Raw genomic sequence first — 18,307 nt, 5'->3', positions numbered from 1 at the left:
TCTGAATTTACTTCTCGGCTTTGAAATTGGAGGGCTGAAGATCAGGGAGCCCACTGAGGGGAACGGATATTGGTTAAATAATTTGGAGCTTTCATGAAAGGTTAATAAACGCCTTATAGTTTGGTTAAATGGTTACACTATTACATCCTTGGTAGTGAAGAGCGTAGCGTTGGTGACTGCAGGCCTTTGGCATAAGCAGACTGTGTGTGGAGGGAGGGTTGAGGCAGTAGAATAAACACTCTTTGGACTGCTGACAGAATTCTTGCCAGGTATATTCACTTTTCTTTACTGCCACATATCAATCTGTGATATATCCTCCACTTCTAAGTACAACGTTCATATAGTGCTCTTTCTTCATGCCAGTGCTGTACCCACTAAGCATTCTGAGCCTGACAAGAATGAGGGCCAAGATGCAGTCCCACCTACACAAGGTCTGCTTCGCCCTTATGGGACTCATCAGTGTAAGTTAGGGTTTTTCTGTTCAACCTGTAAATCACTACGTCACTGGTTAAGTAATAAAGGTTTCAGTCTTCTTCCAACCAACTCTTTGGTGATATGATTTAGGACAGTATTACATATGTGTAAAGCATCTTGGTGTGTACCACAATATCATCATCATCATCATTTATTTATATAGCGCCACTAATTCCGCAGCGCTGTACAGAGAACTCATTCACATCAGTCCCTGCCCCATTGGAGCTCACAGTCTAAATTCCCTACTATAGACACACACTCACACACAGACAGACAGACAGACATGGAGAAACTAGGGTCAATTTTTGATTGCTGCCAATTAACCTACAAGTATGTTTTTGGAGTGTGGGAGGAAACCGGAGCACCCGGAGGAAACCCATGCAAACACAGGGAGAACATACAAACTCCACACAGATAAGGCCATGGTCGGGAATCGAACTCATGACCCCAGTGCTGTGAGGCAGACGTGCTAACCACTAGGCCACTGTGCTGCCCACAATAGTATTTCCTAAAACAATGTCCATAGTACTGTCTATATTTTCTACCCAATAGGGAGCAAAACTCTACACATACATACATACATACATACATACATACCTACCTTGTTAGTTTTCTATAGTGGTTGTTCTTGTGACACTGACCACTGTTACATTACTTTTTTAAATGCGTTGTTTAATGTGGTTGTGTATGATTGACCTTCTGTTGGTTATGTTCTACATTCTAAAACTTTTGTCTGTTGACCTTTTCAAGCTTCTGTATTACATATTTGATCCTTACTGAGTTATACTTATTTATTTTCAATCAATGCAAATATGTTGTATATGGTAGCTAACATTATTTAGTTGCTATTACATTGTTATTGATCAAGTTATAGTATTTTGGTATTTAAACTACTGCTCTTCTATGGTAAGACATTCATTGTGTATTATAGTTTTATTTTAAATATTTGCAATTGTCTTGCAGTACTTATGCTTAGAATTTATTTTGGGAAAAAAATATATATATCTGTCTTTTGGGGACTGTGAACAGCTTTGTCAGCTCAGCCCTTTTAACCTTTTGAAGCTTATGCTATTTTCAGTTATGGAAAATGGATAATAATAGAGGGAGCTCACCCACTACCAGTTGATACAGATCATTTCTGAAAGGATGTTCAAGCATCAGTGTTGTGACTGCTTGCTGACAACGCTTTACCGCTGAAATGGGCCAAAACGGTCTTAATATGTAAATAAACGTTGATTTAATCATCGAATATTAACACGATCTAGTCCTGACTGACTTAAAAATTGTGGGGGCAGTTCCTGTGTATCCCGTTAGGCATTTTAGCATTTTACTGTTATGAAAATGGCATTTAGGTTGAAATCGAAATGTTCAAGTGTTTTGTGTGTAAAAGTTGCATTTTGGACTTGACGTTTAGTTTAAGTTGCAAAAAAAAAAAAAAAAAAAGTGCTCTGAAAACCTAAATTCAAGGGCACGTGCTATTTCATTTACAAGGGTAATTACCTTGGCTAGATGCTCATGACTCATCACTGCTGATATCCTTGGCTGCGATGTCTCTGATCTGGTCATGGCAATAAGGATTGTTATGGATTCGCTGGCCGGTGACTTCAACATTCTGAACTGCTTTACAGCTTCATCTAATACAGAGACAAAGTTTGACACTTGTTCCTTTTTATACACAGATCTTCTCATATTAAGAGATGTGCTCTAAAAACAAACATGCCTGGATAGATATCTATCTCAAAGAATATGTAATCATGCACATCAGAAGCTGTCTTACTGGTGCTTACGACACACAGGCGTCCATTTTGTCAGAGGACTATTAACCTGTGTGTTTTTGGACTGTGGGTCGAAACCAGAGCATCCTGAGGAAGCCCATGTAAACATTGGGAGAACATTCAAACCCCTCACCAATAGGGCCCTGTCCAGAATCGTGACCTGCGTAGTGCGGCAGCAATGCTAACCACTGTGCCAGTGTGTTGCCCTATGACATGGAACTTTGCTCACACAGAACATCCACCCGCAGGCAGATCCATTTCATTCCACTTGGGTCTCATCATTGCAGAAACGTTTGTTCTGGTCAGGCAGAGTGACTGACTGCTGCTATTTAAAATTTGAATGCTGCCATGCAGATTACATTAGCCTTCAGAAGAGGAAGCATTGTCTAGATGTACTAGTGAGGATGGTCCTATGGCTCTCCATAGTTGACCAAAACTTGCTTGTTTTATCCAAAGTCGCCTGAAACCAATCAGTCAGCGTGTGAATGTGTCCTGAAAAACTTGTGTAAGTCTCTCAAAATCTAGTGGGTGGAGCATTAGTTTCACAATGGTGCCATGTAAAATGGCATTAGCTTCTCCTTTTCACATACGCTTGAAAGTGTGGTTGAGCCCTTCTTTGTACAACCTGCAAAATGCTGACGTCACAAACCTCCTACTACATTGTGGCCAGCCACACGAGGAAGCTAAGAGAGCATAGTGCTGAACTGTATAAATGCTAGATTTCTTTTAATGACAAATACTATATATATATATATATATATATATATCTATATCACACCTTTTATAGGAAGGAAAATATGGTTTGCAGCCTTGGGTATTACCAGAGAAATGAGAGCGGCAAAATCTTGTCTTCAGGCTGTGTGTGAAGTCTTAAAGCTTCACTACTGCCTCAGGCCCTACATCAGGCCTGTCCAACCTCCGGCCCTCCAGATGTTGTGAAACTACAAGTCCCAGCATGCCCTTCCAGCTATCAACAGGTTGTCTACTGGCAAAGCATGCTGGGGCTTGTGGTTTCACAACACCTGGAGGGCCGCAGGTTGGACAGGCCTGCCCTACAGCATACTACCGGGGCTGTGAGACATAGCGGGGGGCTATAGAAATGGGAGAAGCTGTGGTGGACGTTCACGTGTTGTAAAGAAGAAAATTGTGCAGCAGAGCTGGTCATTGAAATCCCCTTTCTCTAGCTGTAGGTAACGGCTATTTATCCTAGTCAATAATTTGCAGGACAGTTTTTTTTTTTTTTTTTTTTTTTTTTGCAAGTATTTTTTATTTTATTCTTTTTCCATTCGTATCTATATAAAAGTGACATTGCAGTCTCAGGTGATTGACAACCATATACTAAGGATTCTGTCTCCTGAATATGATTGTGTTACCAAAATTTATTTATTTTCCTAGGCCAATTTGTTCCAGTTTTGTTTTTCGTATACACCACTAAATGTTCCTGAATTAAGATTTTCATCTGGATGTTTTTAGTGTGAATGTCAATTCTTAATCTTTTGCTTCTGTAAATTACCCACATTTGTTTAAAATCTTTTAGCAAGACCGATATTCTCACGGTACACTTTATAATTTACTGGAACTGGACCTACTTGCCCCCATTTTTATTTTCCATGGTAAATTGTAAACATTCAGTCGACATCAAAGTCTCTTTAGATGCCGCTGTATGAACATTCTTAGTTGTTAACCTGGGGGAGGGGAGATTTTGGTCGCATATTCTCACATTTGCGCATGCGGTAACTGGTAAATGTGTACACAGAATACTTCAGACTTTTGCCATTGTATTCTTAGAGCAGCAGTGTTTTCTTTAGTACATTATGTTTCACTGTGAAGAAGATATAATGTGCTGCACTGTGTAAAAACAAACAAAACCAATTTGGCCCAATTGGTAATATTATCCATAGTTTTCACACTGTGTATAACATTGCATTAGCTCCTATATGAAATATTGCTTCTCATTAAAGTGAATTGTAGTATATTACTTACTATTCCATTTGAAGCAGAGGTAGAAAAACAAATTATCCAAATCTTGAATGAAAGAGTGACACAGTAATGACACCTTTTACTCCAGTTGTATATGACTAAGGAGACCGGAGGTCATGTGTTAGACCCCCATAATGTGACATCACAGCTGGGCTGCCCATGTAACCTGCAGTTTGCTTGCTCCATAAAATCCACCACACACTTCTTTTTAGTTATAAGAAACCATTCTCCATTAGCCTGAGTCATGTGATTCTGCTTATTAAAAGCAACTATATATAAAGTACGTAATATTTGATTCCCCAGGTGTCCGTGTACCCATTGCCTGCACATAGTTGTGGCAGCCATTTTGTGGCCTGAATGAGTATTCATGAGAAGGCAGCCTATCCAGTCACTAGGAACTAGTGACATCACTAAGGCATTGAGACCCGTTGTCACTAGTTTGTGATGATTTGATAGTGTAAATAATGGGTCAGGCTACAGAATGGCTGCCTCTCCTGTGTGCAGGAGACGGGCACAGTTGAATAACTGAATGTGTAGTGTGACCCTTCAGATTGTCGTGCATAAAAATGTATTCCCTGTGGTGCTAATATCGATTCATGATTGCGCTGCACTATAGGCCCAGACAGGAAACTGTAGTGAAACATGCGCCTGCACCAGCAGACTCTCTAAATAGAGCTTTCACCCTGAAGAGCAAGATCTCTAAATGATTCCATGTGAACTTGTCTTTAGTAGTTGTCATATATTTAAACAAAAAAGAAAAACATCTTGTCCTGCATTGCTGCTGAATTTGATTGGTACCCTTTGTGTCAGCAAGGTTAACATAGATTGCAATATAAGAACACGGGAGGGTGTATACCTCTTATCCAATTTAACAACTGCCATATAAAATGTTAAACCCTTTCTATGAAGGTTAATCTGTAGGCTTAACAAATCCGTCAGCAGGGAGGCAAGAGGACAGTCTGGTATTCCAACATAAAGTGCATTTCAAAATATTCTTTACTCCCTATGTTTACCCTTTGCGTATCAGTGTTACATTCTCTATGCATTGTACATGATCTCCTCCCCCCCCCCCAGTGTATGTAGGGATTGTGCAACAGTTTAGCTGAGTTTAAGAGGCTCTCATTTGTCAGGTTCGTGCAAGCAAGTACATGTGTGTTTCATTATTTGATCGCCTGAGGAGACTGCTGTTTAAGTTGGCAAAAAGCGAGTTTTTGTTTTTTTTTTTTTATCTTCCCTTCCAAAAAAAAAAAAAAAAAAAGTGTGTTGGCAAGACTATAGGATGCCAGAGAGAATTTGTTAAATGTCAGATAAAATGGACAGAGAGGCAATATTCTGCCTGTTACTGTGTGGTAGTTGGGGGCGGACTGTAAATTCACAGGGAAAGGGAGTCAAATGTGGTTTCAATTTGTTGTTCTGGGCTGGAGATGACAGTGTTTCAGTAGTAAAATATGTACAGAGTTTATTTCCAGATTCAATGATGGTGGAAAATGAAGCGGTCACCATTTGTGTTCTTGGCAGACTGTTAACGGCCAGTAGGATCTCACCTCCTTTTGGTGTGAGTAAGCTTGAAATCCAATACTTTGCATACTTTAGAGTGACATTTAGACGCACCCCACTGTTTTATTACACTGCAGGGTAATTATCTCTCCCCCTCCCTTGTGGGTACAGTTTACATAACTTTATTTTTCTTGAACCATGTTTAGTGTTCCATGTGGCAGCAGGCACATGATTATATGGTCTGTTGTGTAACGCTTATCTCCAGCGGGCAGGCAAATATGTAAAGTGACAGTTTGCTCTGACAATGGTTTTTGACTAAATAAAAGACATTTGAAAAGCATCAACTTGCTCTCCCCGAGGCCTTTCTGCAGTCTTACAGCAAGACACAAATCTAGCAGTGTACGATATAGAGTTTCGCTGGCAGTAATGTGTAATATCTATCTTTGCCGGAGTAGCCTACAGCGTATTCTATTGCAGCGTGTTCAGGTATAGCCCGAAGGTTCATGATTTCTGTGAATTTATTTCTTTTCTCTTTTTTTCTTTTTCTTTTTTTGGCTTACGTTCAAAATTAGCGAACATAATATCGGTGGCTTTCATTTCTGCAGTTTAGCTTGTTCTATTTCTCTGAGACCATAATGGAACTTTAGTCTAAATTGCACTTTATGTGTACATGGCTGGTTTTGTACATGGCTGGTACATGCTGACACACACCACAAGTGTAGACAGCCAGGCAGTGTGTACTGTGGAATATGTGTCGTCTTATATATGTACTTGGTCTCCCCAAGTCTAAAAATGACCCTGTTTGCTGAATGGTTTTAACCTTTGTGCCAAATGGATTTTTTAGGACAGGTTGCTGGTAGAATATTAAATTATACAATACTTGTAATAAGGCTGTTTACAGCTTTATTATTTGGTTTACTTTAATGTGTTGCCTAGATTATCTGTGGTGCTCCTGTGCAAGGTGATAACATTTCATGGGGTACCATGATTTTCCTGAAATAAAAAAAACCCAAAAACATAAAACCCCTATAGAAATGGGGCCAAAAATGAAATTTAATTTCCTGTTATACACTATCATACGCCCAGACACACACATAACTTTATATTACATGGCATGTATCTAGTAGACTAATAAGAATTCACATTTTTAGTGTTTCAAAGGAATTTATTCAAAATTTAATTGGGTTCCTTCATCAACTAGTTTAAGCTGAGAGAGGTAATTATTCAGGGAGGAGGGACTGTCCCGTTCAACTAGTTCTCAGCAGTCCTTTACCGCCCAGTTGAGATCTGATAAAAGGTGAGCCAATCAGAAAGACAATCAACGAAACGAAGGCACGTGTCTGGATGGTTGCTTGGCCTCTCGGTGTCGCGTTATATTGGTTGACACGGTGGTGACTTTGACTTGTACCACTAGTGGGGATATGTACTTGTTATCTGTAGTAGTTGGGGCAGGAATAAACATGTGCCCTAATGCTTTCTCCACAAGAATACAACGTTACTGTGTATTGCCTACAGGCAGTGACATGCTGGTACATGTTAGCATGTCAGGCACCCGTGTTTCCCCGCACATCACAGTGTGTACTCCAGTATGTTATCCTGCCCCTCTACACACAGCTGAAAAATAGTCCGTCATGTATAGAGGGACAGGCTGAAGACATGTAACTCAAACACTGGGGTGCTGGGAGTGCCAAAACAGACAGCAAAGTACTCCAATTTCATTATTGCTTTTATTAACCATTATTTTGGGTCGGGTGTATTAGGAGTACATTAGGTCTTGGCTAAGGACAGCTGACACTCCTGCATTCATCAATTAATGAGGCGGCTTGTTCTTGTCTTCAGCTCACTGTGTATAACCATTCCACGTAGTCCGTACGACTCCTTAGAAGAGGTTCCGAAATCCTAAGGTGCTCCCCCTGCCCCCCTCCCAGCCACCTATCTGTTGACATACAGCTCTCTTTTTATATTTGAGATCAGACAACGATAGAAACTGGTGTGGTGATCACCTGTTGTGACTGTTTCTGGGCACTTTCTGTGTAGTGTAACATATAAAATTGATGCACAGTATAATATAAGTTGGCTAGAAAGCCTGACTTGACCTGTCTGTGTTTGTCAGCTGGCTAGTTATAGGGCTCTGCTTCTGCCCTGCACTCAGGTCACCTTCTCCAATCCCTCCTGTCCATGACTGCGGTACTGTGTTACAGTGTTGGCATTTCAGAAAGCACATCTCCTGTCATCGCCTATATAAGTATAAGACTGGTATCCACGCCACCAAATTAGTAACAGGTAAAGGATCATTCCAAGATATTTTAACTCTGTCTAGACCAACTCATGTGAGGGACATATGAAACGAAGATATGTTCTGTAAACCCACTCTTAGTATACCCATCACCGGCATGCATCAGGCTTGGATGTTTTGTGGAATGTAGCCTATGAGTTAACAAGGAACTAGTGAGTTTTTTTTTTGCCTCATTCCTAGTGAATTGGTGATCTCAAAATCAAGCTTTCAAAATGGCTGCCTGCACTGTGTCTAGGTGACTAATGTGATGTCATTCCAACATTCAAAAATTCAATTCAGTAGATTTTAATAGAAGACCATTTGTAATAGGGAATATGCGAAGAAGAAATCAGTATTCATGACCAAAATGGCTGCATCCACATGTGGAGGCAAGATATAGATACTTAAAAGGAAAGTGTTATATTTAATTAGAAATGTGTCTATATTTGTTATGTATTGCCTTATTGTGGTATCCACTATGTGAATGACGTTCACATTCAACATCTTGAAGATGGGCATTACTGGAAATTGTAGATTAGAAGTCATCTTGGCAACACATATAATGAAAACTATGATCTCTATTTCCCCTAAACATACAATATGAGTTTATCCAAAGGTAGGGTACGAATGTTTACAAGTTGGCCTACTGATGTTTTAACCTGATTTGTTACATTTGCGATGCTGCTGAGCTCATCTGGTTCTCCGTTTGGTTGGGGTGTCTTTCAGAGGGATTACAGACAATAAATCCGTTGTGCATAGAAAAACAAAGACATGCTCCCTGCATCCTGTTTTGTACCTCAATCTCATAGATTGTAAGCTTGCGAGCAGGGCACTCTTATCTCTACGTATGTATTACCCAGTATTGTTTTATTACGCTTTGTTCCCAATTGTAAAGCGCTACGGAATCTGCTGGCGCTATATAAATGTTGATGATGAAGGATGTTTTCCCTCCGGATAAATAAAACGTTTAGAAAGTATTAGTCTTCAAAGTAGCGCTATTTTTTGTATTTTTTTAATTTTAACTCTTCGCTGCAGTCTAGTGTGCTACATGTGCTTAAAAAGAAAGAGCTTACAATATAGAGAGATGTCAGCAGACTTTGTCTTGGCATGATGTTATTTATTTATTTTATTAAATGGCACTTGATCTAAAGTGCTGTGAGCTCCTTAATCCAGGAGAGCCATGTAGGGGGCAGCAGAACTCAATCCAGCTTTAATTCCTCGGGGCTTACTTCCAGAAAGTGTCTCTGCTTTGATTGGAGCCAACAAAAGCCATCTGTTCTCTTATTTATAGCTCCTATTTCTAAGAAGTATTACTCTATAGCAAATGAAAAGTAGATGACTGGTCATAATTCATAATTTCACTGAGGCTTGACCTGTCAGGACATGATGTACAACACCTCACAGACCATTCACCTGCACTTGCTCTTTAATGCAGGGTACTAATTAGGAAAACAGTAGTTGCCGGACTTCTTGCCATAAAAGCTCAAATGAGAGAATTTATTAGCTGTTCAGAAAAGGAAAAAGGTGCAGATCATCATCACCATTTATTTACATAGCGCCACTAATTCCGCAGCGCTGTACAGAGAACGCTCACATCAGTCCCTGCCCCATTGGAGCTTACAGTCTAAATTCCCTAACATACACTCACATAGAGAGAGAGACTAGGGTCAATTTGTTAGCAGTCAATTAACCTGCTGGTATGTTTTTGGAGTGTGGGAGGAAACTGGAGCACCGGGAGGAAACCCACACAAACATAGGGAGAACATACAAACTCCTCACAGATAAGGCCATGGTCGGGAATTGAACTCATGACCCCAGTGCTGTGAGGCAGAAGTGCTAACCACTACGCCACCGTGCTGCCATATATTGTGCAAGTTTAGTATACGGCTGTGTTGTCGGAGGTTTTCGGGACCTGAAGTCAGTGTCTCATATATGGGCCTTCTTGCACTGCAGTTCCTCACATTCACCCATCTCTAGGTGACTTTCAGCATTTCTTGCTGTGTTGAGAGCGGTGCACTCTTAAGCTAACCTCATACAACGTAACATTAAACGCTGCTTCTGTATCAAATGTTCCCACACCTCTTAGATGGTAATGCACAATGTAGATGTGTTTGAGGCAGATGGAAAAAGTTTTATTTTTAAATCCATAATAAGATGCAAATGAACCCAAGAGGACCAATTTCTATTTGTTTTCTCCTTCAGGGTTATTCCGTGACTTTTGTATTTTTATTATTTCTACCTGTCCCCAGGTACCTTTCATGCATATTTATATGAATCCTTCAACAAAGTTGAAGTCCACTAATAATGATTTGGTAGTCGCAGGTCCTATGATCTCTTCATTCCTGTGTTCTTAAAATCAATAGGTTTGTGGCTGAACATTTTTCCGCAGTGCACAGTAATGTACACACAGACCTATGCGGGTTTATTCTTTGAAATCTTTTCATGGTTTGGTGATCAGTGATTTGGCTCAGGTATGTGTGTCTGGAACAAATATAGAAGCTTTAAGTTTCCACTGGCCTGTGCCAGGTATTAGTTTTATAATATCTTTCTGCTGAGAACCTCTTCAAAAGGTGCAGCTGTGAGCCGGTTTCATCTTGCAGTGTGTTGGCAGGGCTCTCGATGTAAGGTATGCTGTCGGCTCCAGGGTCTCTGTTCAGGCCAGTCTCTGTTACTGGGAGACAAGAGCCAGGGGATTGGAGGGCATCTTGAGGTATGAAGGCAACTGATTTGCTGCCGCTGTATGCAAGTAAAAATAGACTTAGTGGAAAATGCTGCGTGGATGACATGTCATCAGTAGCCTTTTTGTACTACCTGCTGGAGAACTTACAACTTGCACTCGTCCATCCACCGTGTGAGGAGCTTCTGCTGGTGCTCGGGCACTGGATGTATTCCCCTTGCTGATATATACGGATCTGAGATTGGAAAATGATTGCACTTAGCGAAAAGCTGATCGAAGACTGTAGCAAAGGAATAAACAAAGTTGCCAAGTTTCTAAAGGGGGGGTTTATTGCCCCCAAGTTTCAGTCGGTCTTTCAGAGCAACTCCAAACAAGCAAAAATTTTGGTGGCAGGTATGAAACACATATACTGCTAGTTTTACTTCCCAGCTTGTGCTCCCACACAGGCTGTCCTGTACTGCATGCAGTATTCCCCCGAATTCTGACTCTTATTGGTCTGCTTGTGGAATCTGCAGGATGGCTTTAAAAAACTTGTAACAAGTAGACAGTGTGTTCCGTTTCCTGTTCCTGCTCTGTGCACATATTATTCATGCTGTGGACTTCTGCATTTTTAATGTCCTTTCCTCTCCCCCCCCCCCTCCTCCCTTTTAGCTTTGAAACTTCATTCAGCCTTTGACTAGCCAACATGTATGATTTTTTCTTTTTTCCTCCCACCCCACAATTCAGCGATTATCATTTCCTGTCTGCTTTCCTAAAATGAAAAGGCTCTATTCACAATCCCATTCCAGAGTCCAACATTAGCATTTACAGCTAAGAAAGGGAGGCAGAGGGGTTGTTTTAACAACTTGCATTCCGTCTTAGTAAGCTTTTCAAATGAGCTGTTTCATGCAATCGCCCATGCTGTACGTGGAGGGAAACATTATCAACGAGTGGTTCTTTTGACTTGTTCTACAGATATTGCATACTTATTATGTCTATTGCACTTTATATCCACTTCTCTGATACTAGGTATGTTTGTGGGAATAACTCTCACATGCTTTGTGACTTTTTTTTTTTTTTTTTTGTTTCTTTAAAAATCCTTTACAGGAATTGTAAATTTTATTTTTTTTCTGTGTTTTCGTTTTTATTTGAGTATCCATAGTAACTGTATTCTACTTAATCCGCAGTTCCATCTACATATTTTACTGTCCAGTCTTCTGTACATTATGGTGCCGCTATACTGGGTTCAGCAGGCCTATTTCTGTTGAATCCTAAATAATGGTTTTTTTTCTGTGAGTCAACTAATGTCGAAAAAACAATGTTAGTACATGAAACTCTTCCATGCCAGAACCTGTATCGTATGCAGTGGTTGAATGAGCTGCTGCTATTGTCCAAATAGCACTTCAGAAGTCGAGGTATAGAAAGTGCGAACAGACAATATAGCTCTTTACTCTTGGTAAACTTCAAAGCTGAATACTTCTCATTTTGCCATCTCCTGGAAATTCATTAAATGATCAGTCAATCACATGGGAGTGTATAATATCTCAGCATGCCGGCCTCCTCTCCAGGAATTCATCTAGCAGAGTTCTCTGTGCACTTTGCCCTTCACTTTAGTGCTGATTATGCAAGTCCTGCAAGAACAGAAAGATTAAGGGCTCGTTCACACGAACCAGCTGGGAAAACTGGTAAAGGCGCATGAGAACGAACTGGCTCTTGAACATGGCTTCAAAATTTTAGAAAGCAACGATGATATCCAGCCCATAATAAACCATACATCCTATTTTTAATGTGCAATTCCGGCGTTCTCTGCTGTATAGCGCATTAACCACGTATAGTTGTGAACAACCCCCTAAACTCCCCAATACGATCCAAGGTAGCTGCTTGCCTGTTAATTGCACAGGATTAAACGGGATTATTGTTTAATTCCTGTAAGAAGAGGATTAATTGTTGTCTTGTCCGTTTAATGAATGCTTTTTTTTTTTTTGTTTGATTTGGATGCCTTAAATTATTAATTGGGTTACAGCACAAAGGAAGCACGTTGTTGAAATTTCCTTTCAAGCAACTGGAGATTTGGAAAGTTTGGGGCAGGTTTGATTACATATAGACTTGTACAATTTGAGCTTGTAAGAACTTTTAGACTGTTTGCTCTTTTGTGTCGTAGTGTAGTAGTAGTAGTATCCTTTCTAGTCTGAATAAATTCATTTGTTACAAAATGTATGTTTTGCAATTGGTGTTCCTTTATTTTGTCTTCTGAACTAGAGCAAGTTAAACTGTGGTACTCCAGCTGTTGTGCAACTACAAGTCCCAGGATGCCCTAAGAAGCATAATAGGCTGTCTATGTACTCTGCATGTCTGATATATTTCAAACCCAGCACTGCTGAGAGTTTAGCAATACTTGAAGAGTATTACTGTGCATTGGCTACTCTACTTTTGTTGTATGTTTGGTTGTTATGTACCTCTCACATTATATCCAGTTAGTGAGCTCTTCCCAACGTTGGGTTATTTTCTCTATAGCAGTCAGCAATGGCAATTACCTGTTTAGAAATGGCAGTCCTCTTACCCTTTTGGAGGGCATGGGAGCTATAAGTAAGCAGATGTCTTTGCTTGCTGCTGAGCAGTAATCTGTTCATATAAACATCCTTTTCATTAGCTTTAACTGGTCCCTATTTGTATGTAAAGAAAATGGTAAATTACTCTCCTGTGTGATCTGCTTTTAAAGTAAATATTTGAAGACTGCGACTATCTGGATAACTTTACTGTCATTTTTTAAAGATCTTTGTGAAAAGGTTTCTATACCACCAGAACCTGAATCGAATCAGCAGGAGTCGGTCACAATCTGGGTTTCCTTTTAAAATAATAGAAGAAGAAATGTTTTATTTTGATCCATTCCTTTTTTTTTTTTTTATTGAAATAATAAAAGGATTAACAAGAATACTTTTGTGGCCTTGAATGGTTCACGTTTCGGTATTTTCCAGAGTGTTCTACTCCTTTATCCCACAGCTGAATAAACCTGGATTCAGGCAGACCTAGCATCTATAAATTACTGTCTGGGTGTACCTTTTAGGGTTCAGAGTCTCTGCTCCTTTTAAAGTTTGAGCTGGGTTTTGAAAACTGGCACTGCTTGGTATCGTCCATCTCATGCTAAGTAAGCTGGCTCTAGTTGTCTTGTAGATTCCCCGAAAATTCAAGTGTTGACGTGTTTAACATCCCATGCAGAATGTTGCTTTGTCTCTGGCTCCCCCTACCTGTAGATGGTTGTATATGCTGCTCTTTTTCAGATGATATTGTCTACATTTCCAGTTAAATAAAGCTGAAACCTTTTGCATGTGACCACACAAATGATGGCACAGCCTCTTCCTTTGTAGACAGAAGTGATGAATGCAACATTTGCACAGACTTGTCAAATATAAAGTGTGTGTTCAGAGTTTAAACTTTAACTTCAACACTGTTTGCTGTCTAACTAGTTTAGTGCTTTAAGTTGGGAACTAATGACATTTTTCTCTCCTTTTGCTCTCTTGTAGCTTTCACACTTCCTGATCTGACGGAGCAGTTCTCACCGCCAGAGACCGCCCCGCCAGTCCTTATCAAGCTGGTGGACACTATTGAACGAAAAGGTATAAACTCAGAATTAAAGGTTATTGTGTCTTTACTACATCCAGTTAGTGATTTCTCTCCAGCTAGCATACACTGGATAAGAAACAAGAAAGCTTGTTTGCCACTATCTCATTGTAATAAGCCGTTCCCTTGAAGATAACGGAGAATGGGGTCATTTTTTAATGAAGTAGCCATTGTCCAATCCGCTTCTCTGACAACAGTAAAGCGCCCTGGTCATTATTCTAGTATCTCAGTAACTGCTCCTGTCACAGCCACGGTACCTCTGCAGTTTCTGTTGTTGAAGGCAGTGAGATTTACATTTAAGAGAGCGCCTGTCCCCCTTTAGGAGCCTACAAAGTATCGCCAAATTTTGTACACCCGATTCAGGCTTGTTTCTCCTTCACGATGTTTGTCATACAAGAGATGTTCACCCACCAAAATTCTTACAAATGAAACCTGAGCTATCTATTATGAGGCATATGTTACGGTCTAAACCTATGTCAGAAAGAAGCTTTTGATAAAACTCTGAAGTAGAATGTGACAGATTTATGTACCGATTAGTAATAAATATTAGTTATGTCTATGATCAGACAATGTGGAATAAGTAGTTTAGTCGGCATTGATACTGTTGGCGATGGTGTTCTTCGGGGGGAATTCAGTTGGCCGCATTACTGCCGAAAGTACCGCGGCCTGTGCTCTTACTGTTAATACAGTCATTTTAACCCAGATTTCTCTTCGATGATCCCTGGGCCAATTGAATTCCCCCCTTTGAGTCTTATTCCAAGTTATTGTGTTTGCTGCACACTTTCATTTCCATTAAAAAAAAAAAATCAATTAATGGGGCCATTTGCTTCACACAGCTGGCCTATTAAGGGTGCACTTCTAGTGATTACATTGCTGTCCAAGTTTTAAGCAGTTTCCTTTTTATTGATAACCTAGTGAAGCCATTATATTTCTGTCCTAATTTCCATTCTATTGCTCAGCATATTTTCTTTTTCAGGCTTGGAATCCCCAACATTGTACAGATCCCAGGGTTCCAGCAGTGTATCTGAGCTCCGGCAAATCATTGAATGTGGTATGTATTATTCTTTTATAGGGCTACTAAATGGACTACAAATTAGATGCACACAGTGTCAACAGTAGATAAATAACACGCAATTCAAAAATACCTATTGCCTACATAGGGTAGAAGCTGACTTATCAATTCACAAAAACACTAGTAATATAACTGAGGTTTCAACCTCTCTGGTTCCAATAATAATAAAAAGTCAATACACTAGGTTCAACTTACATGATATATTATGAACATTCTTTTGAAGTCTTATATACTGTATGTGAATATGCAAAAAATTTGTGTAATTTGGCTTTGTAGTTGACATTGCTGCCAGTAGATGGCACCATCGACCATGAACTAATATTCAATTAAGCATCAAATGTTTGCTGTAACGAACCTTCCACACGCCTTTCTCAAAGTGACATATTTTAACATTTCTTTATTCCGAAACTTGAAAGATTAGTATGAGCTCTTTATGAACAAAAAGCTTCGATATTTACAGCTTTCAGAAAATGTTACACAAAACTGATTTGTCATAATTAGCAATTTGTATACCTCTTCTCTTACAGTTATGGTGTCAAAAGCAGTTTGTGTTTCTTAAAGCAAAAACCTACCTTGGTGCTTTTTGTTTGACCCCCTGACCCCAAGTTTTACTTAAAATGTAATTATAAGGCAAGAAATGTAAATCTTTTATGTTTCTTATATGTTTTCGTAGTTCCACTAACGAGTTTGTAGGCTTCAGATCTCCACTTGTTTGTGTCTTGGGTTAGCCATGGCTGAACACCCAGCCTTCCCCACCCAGATATCCCTCATTATGTCTGTTTATACATAATATTTACAGGCAAAACATAGACTTTGTAAAAATCAGGTTTTATAACCTTGTTGGTTGGTGTTTTGCAGGAAGTTTTAAGTTGTATAATCTGTTACTTTTTGAAAACGAATGCTTAGATCTATGAGAAAATAACAATGTAAGTTAGTGGCTGTGCCTTAGTATTGTTACATTTATTGAGAATGTTTTGACACTGAATAATCAACCCGCCAGCAAATCATAGCATTTTCTCTGGCTATATGAGGTGTTTGGATACGAGTTTGTCTAAACAGGGCTTATTTTTGTTTTATAGATCCTGCTGCAGCTGACTTTGAGCATCTCGATTTACCAACATTGAGCGATGCCTTTCAGAGATACCTTGTGGATCTCCCAAACCCTGTCATTCCAGCGGTCATATACAATGAAATGCTCTCTGCTGTACGAGGTAAGGACTGTGTGTGTATATGTGTGTGTGTTTAAAATTTATATATATATATATATATAATTATATAATCTCTTCCTAAAACCATTCTAGATAAAAAAAAAATATATTTTATATTCTCTGCAATATGGATTTTGTAAGCACTTAAGCCTTTTAATTTTACTTTTAGTAGAATGAAACGTGTAATGTTTAACAATATGAAGGACTCTTTATCTGTGTGCAGAGAAGAGGTAATTGTTAACCTGTTTATCAGTGCTGGCAAGTGCAGTTTATTTGGGGAGGACATGGTGTTCCTAGGTTCAGCAGCCTCTGCAGCCTCCAGCACCTGCTGCTCAGTCAGTATAGGTGCTTATCTTTTCACAAAGTCCACCCAGAAGGAGTGTAAGGACGTCTTGGTGTTAACCCACAAACCCAGCGTTCTGTCACATGCTGCAGAAACAGGATATTGATCTGATAACCTTCACCCAAGCCCTGGAGGTGTTACTCCATAGCCAATGACCTGCAAGCATATTACTAATCACACCTGCTAAACCGTGTGGTCTACACCACATGTAGTTACAGCTTCGTGTCAACAGTGTCTGCTCCTTCAGCATTTGGCTGTTCCACTACGTTTCACCAGATTGCGCAATCTCTCACTTTATGAATGCACATTGGAGTGTGTTTTGTCTATTTTTTTTTTTTTTTTTGTTTTAAAGCTTTTTAAATTATTTTTAATTGTCTGCAGAATCCTTAAACTCTGACGACTATGCACAACTGCTAAGGAAGATCATCCAATCTGCGAATGTGCCTCACCAGTACTGGCTCACACTTCAGTACCTGCTGAAACATTTCTTTCAGCTTTGTCAGAGCTCCAGCAAAAACCTCCTGAGTGCAAAGTCGCTGGCAGAAGTGTTTAGCCCCCTCCTCTTCAGAAACCAGCTATCAAGGTAGGTGGAGAGTCCTAGTAAAGATTCAATGCAATGACTATAGTAATGCCATTACACCCTCCTATTTACTTGCCCCCCCCCCCCCCCTTCTTCTTGCAAAACCTTAGTTTTAGTCCCTTTACTCGCTAAACCAACATATTGTGCTTTATTTCACAGCTCAGACAGCCCAGAATATGGCACTCAGATTCTGGAAGTTCTAATTGCCAGTGAATGGAATGCGCAGCAAGCAGCACCAGGTACTACCAGTCTTTCATCTTTTTCGTACAATGTTGCATTGAAAAAAACCCTCAGGCTTTTGATATGTACTTTATATTTTTCAATGGGAACCAGCAGCAGCAAAGAGATAGTATTAGCCACCTGTGTATATATAATAGACTATGGGGGGAGTTAATTTGACCGCGTTCGTGAGAATAACGCGGGCCGAGCACTATTACTGTTTGTACGGTAATTTTAATGAGAATATCTGCTCACAGAGCTGTTAGCAAAAATCAACATTGAAATTACCGTAGTAACGGTATTCGTGCACAGACCGGGTTATTCTCCCGAACACGGTCAACTGAATTCCCTCGTAGAAGTTTAATAAACCCAGTGCCAGACTTTGTGCAGATGTTGCTTTTCATTCACGATGTTACTAGGATACTTTACAGAATAAAACTGTATTAAAAGTACAAGCAAGATCCAGGAAGCAATGTTAAATGTTTGGGTATAGGTGTTAGATATGTTTGCTGTTTTAGTACTTGTCTTGGATTGTCATTTACAGAAATTTTGCAGTTTGAGAAGCTGAGTTTGGCCCAAGCTGATTGTTTTGTTTTTTTCTGTCTTGAGT

At 39.7% G+C, this 18,307-nt stretch overlaps 1 protein-coding gene across 2 annotated transcripts in view; it reads left to right on the top strand.

Moving 5' to 3' along the window:
• Positions 1–18,307, top strand: part of PIK3R1 (phosphoinositide-3-kinase regulatory subunit 1) — a 45,053-nt gene that overhangs the window by 13,073 nt on the left and 13,673 nt on the right. Inside the window, exons 1-6 of one of the 2 annotated variants that reach the window (XM_075182494.1) lie at positions 10,799–11,071; positions 14,179–14,271; positions 15,252–15,326; positions 16,427–16,558; positions 17,280–17,481; positions 17,638–17,717. In XM_075182494.1, the coding sequence (XP_075038595.1) occupies positions 10,927–11,071; positions 14,179–14,271; positions 15,252–15,326; positions 16,427–16,558; positions 17,280–17,481; positions 17,638–17,717 (727 nt within the window). In that variant the 5' untranslated portion in view covers positions 10,799–10,926. Of the gene's footprint in view, positions 1–10,798; positions 11,072–14,178; positions 14,272–15,251; positions 15,327–16,426; positions 16,559–17,279; positions 17,482–17,637; positions 17,718–18,307 lie in introns of those variants that run through there. The other variant, XM_075182486.1, reaches the window with a different exon arrangement.

The sequence above is a fragment of the Mixophyes fleayi genome, chromosome 1 (assembly GCF_038048845.1).
Source record: "Mixophyes fleayi isolate aMixFle1 chromosome 1, aMixFle1.hap1, whole genome shotgun sequence".
NCBI lineage: Eukaryota > Metazoa > Chordata > Amphibia > Anura > Limnodynastidae > Mixophyes > Mixophyes fleayi.
This window is presented reverse-complemented; position numbering and strand designations above follow the sequence as displayed.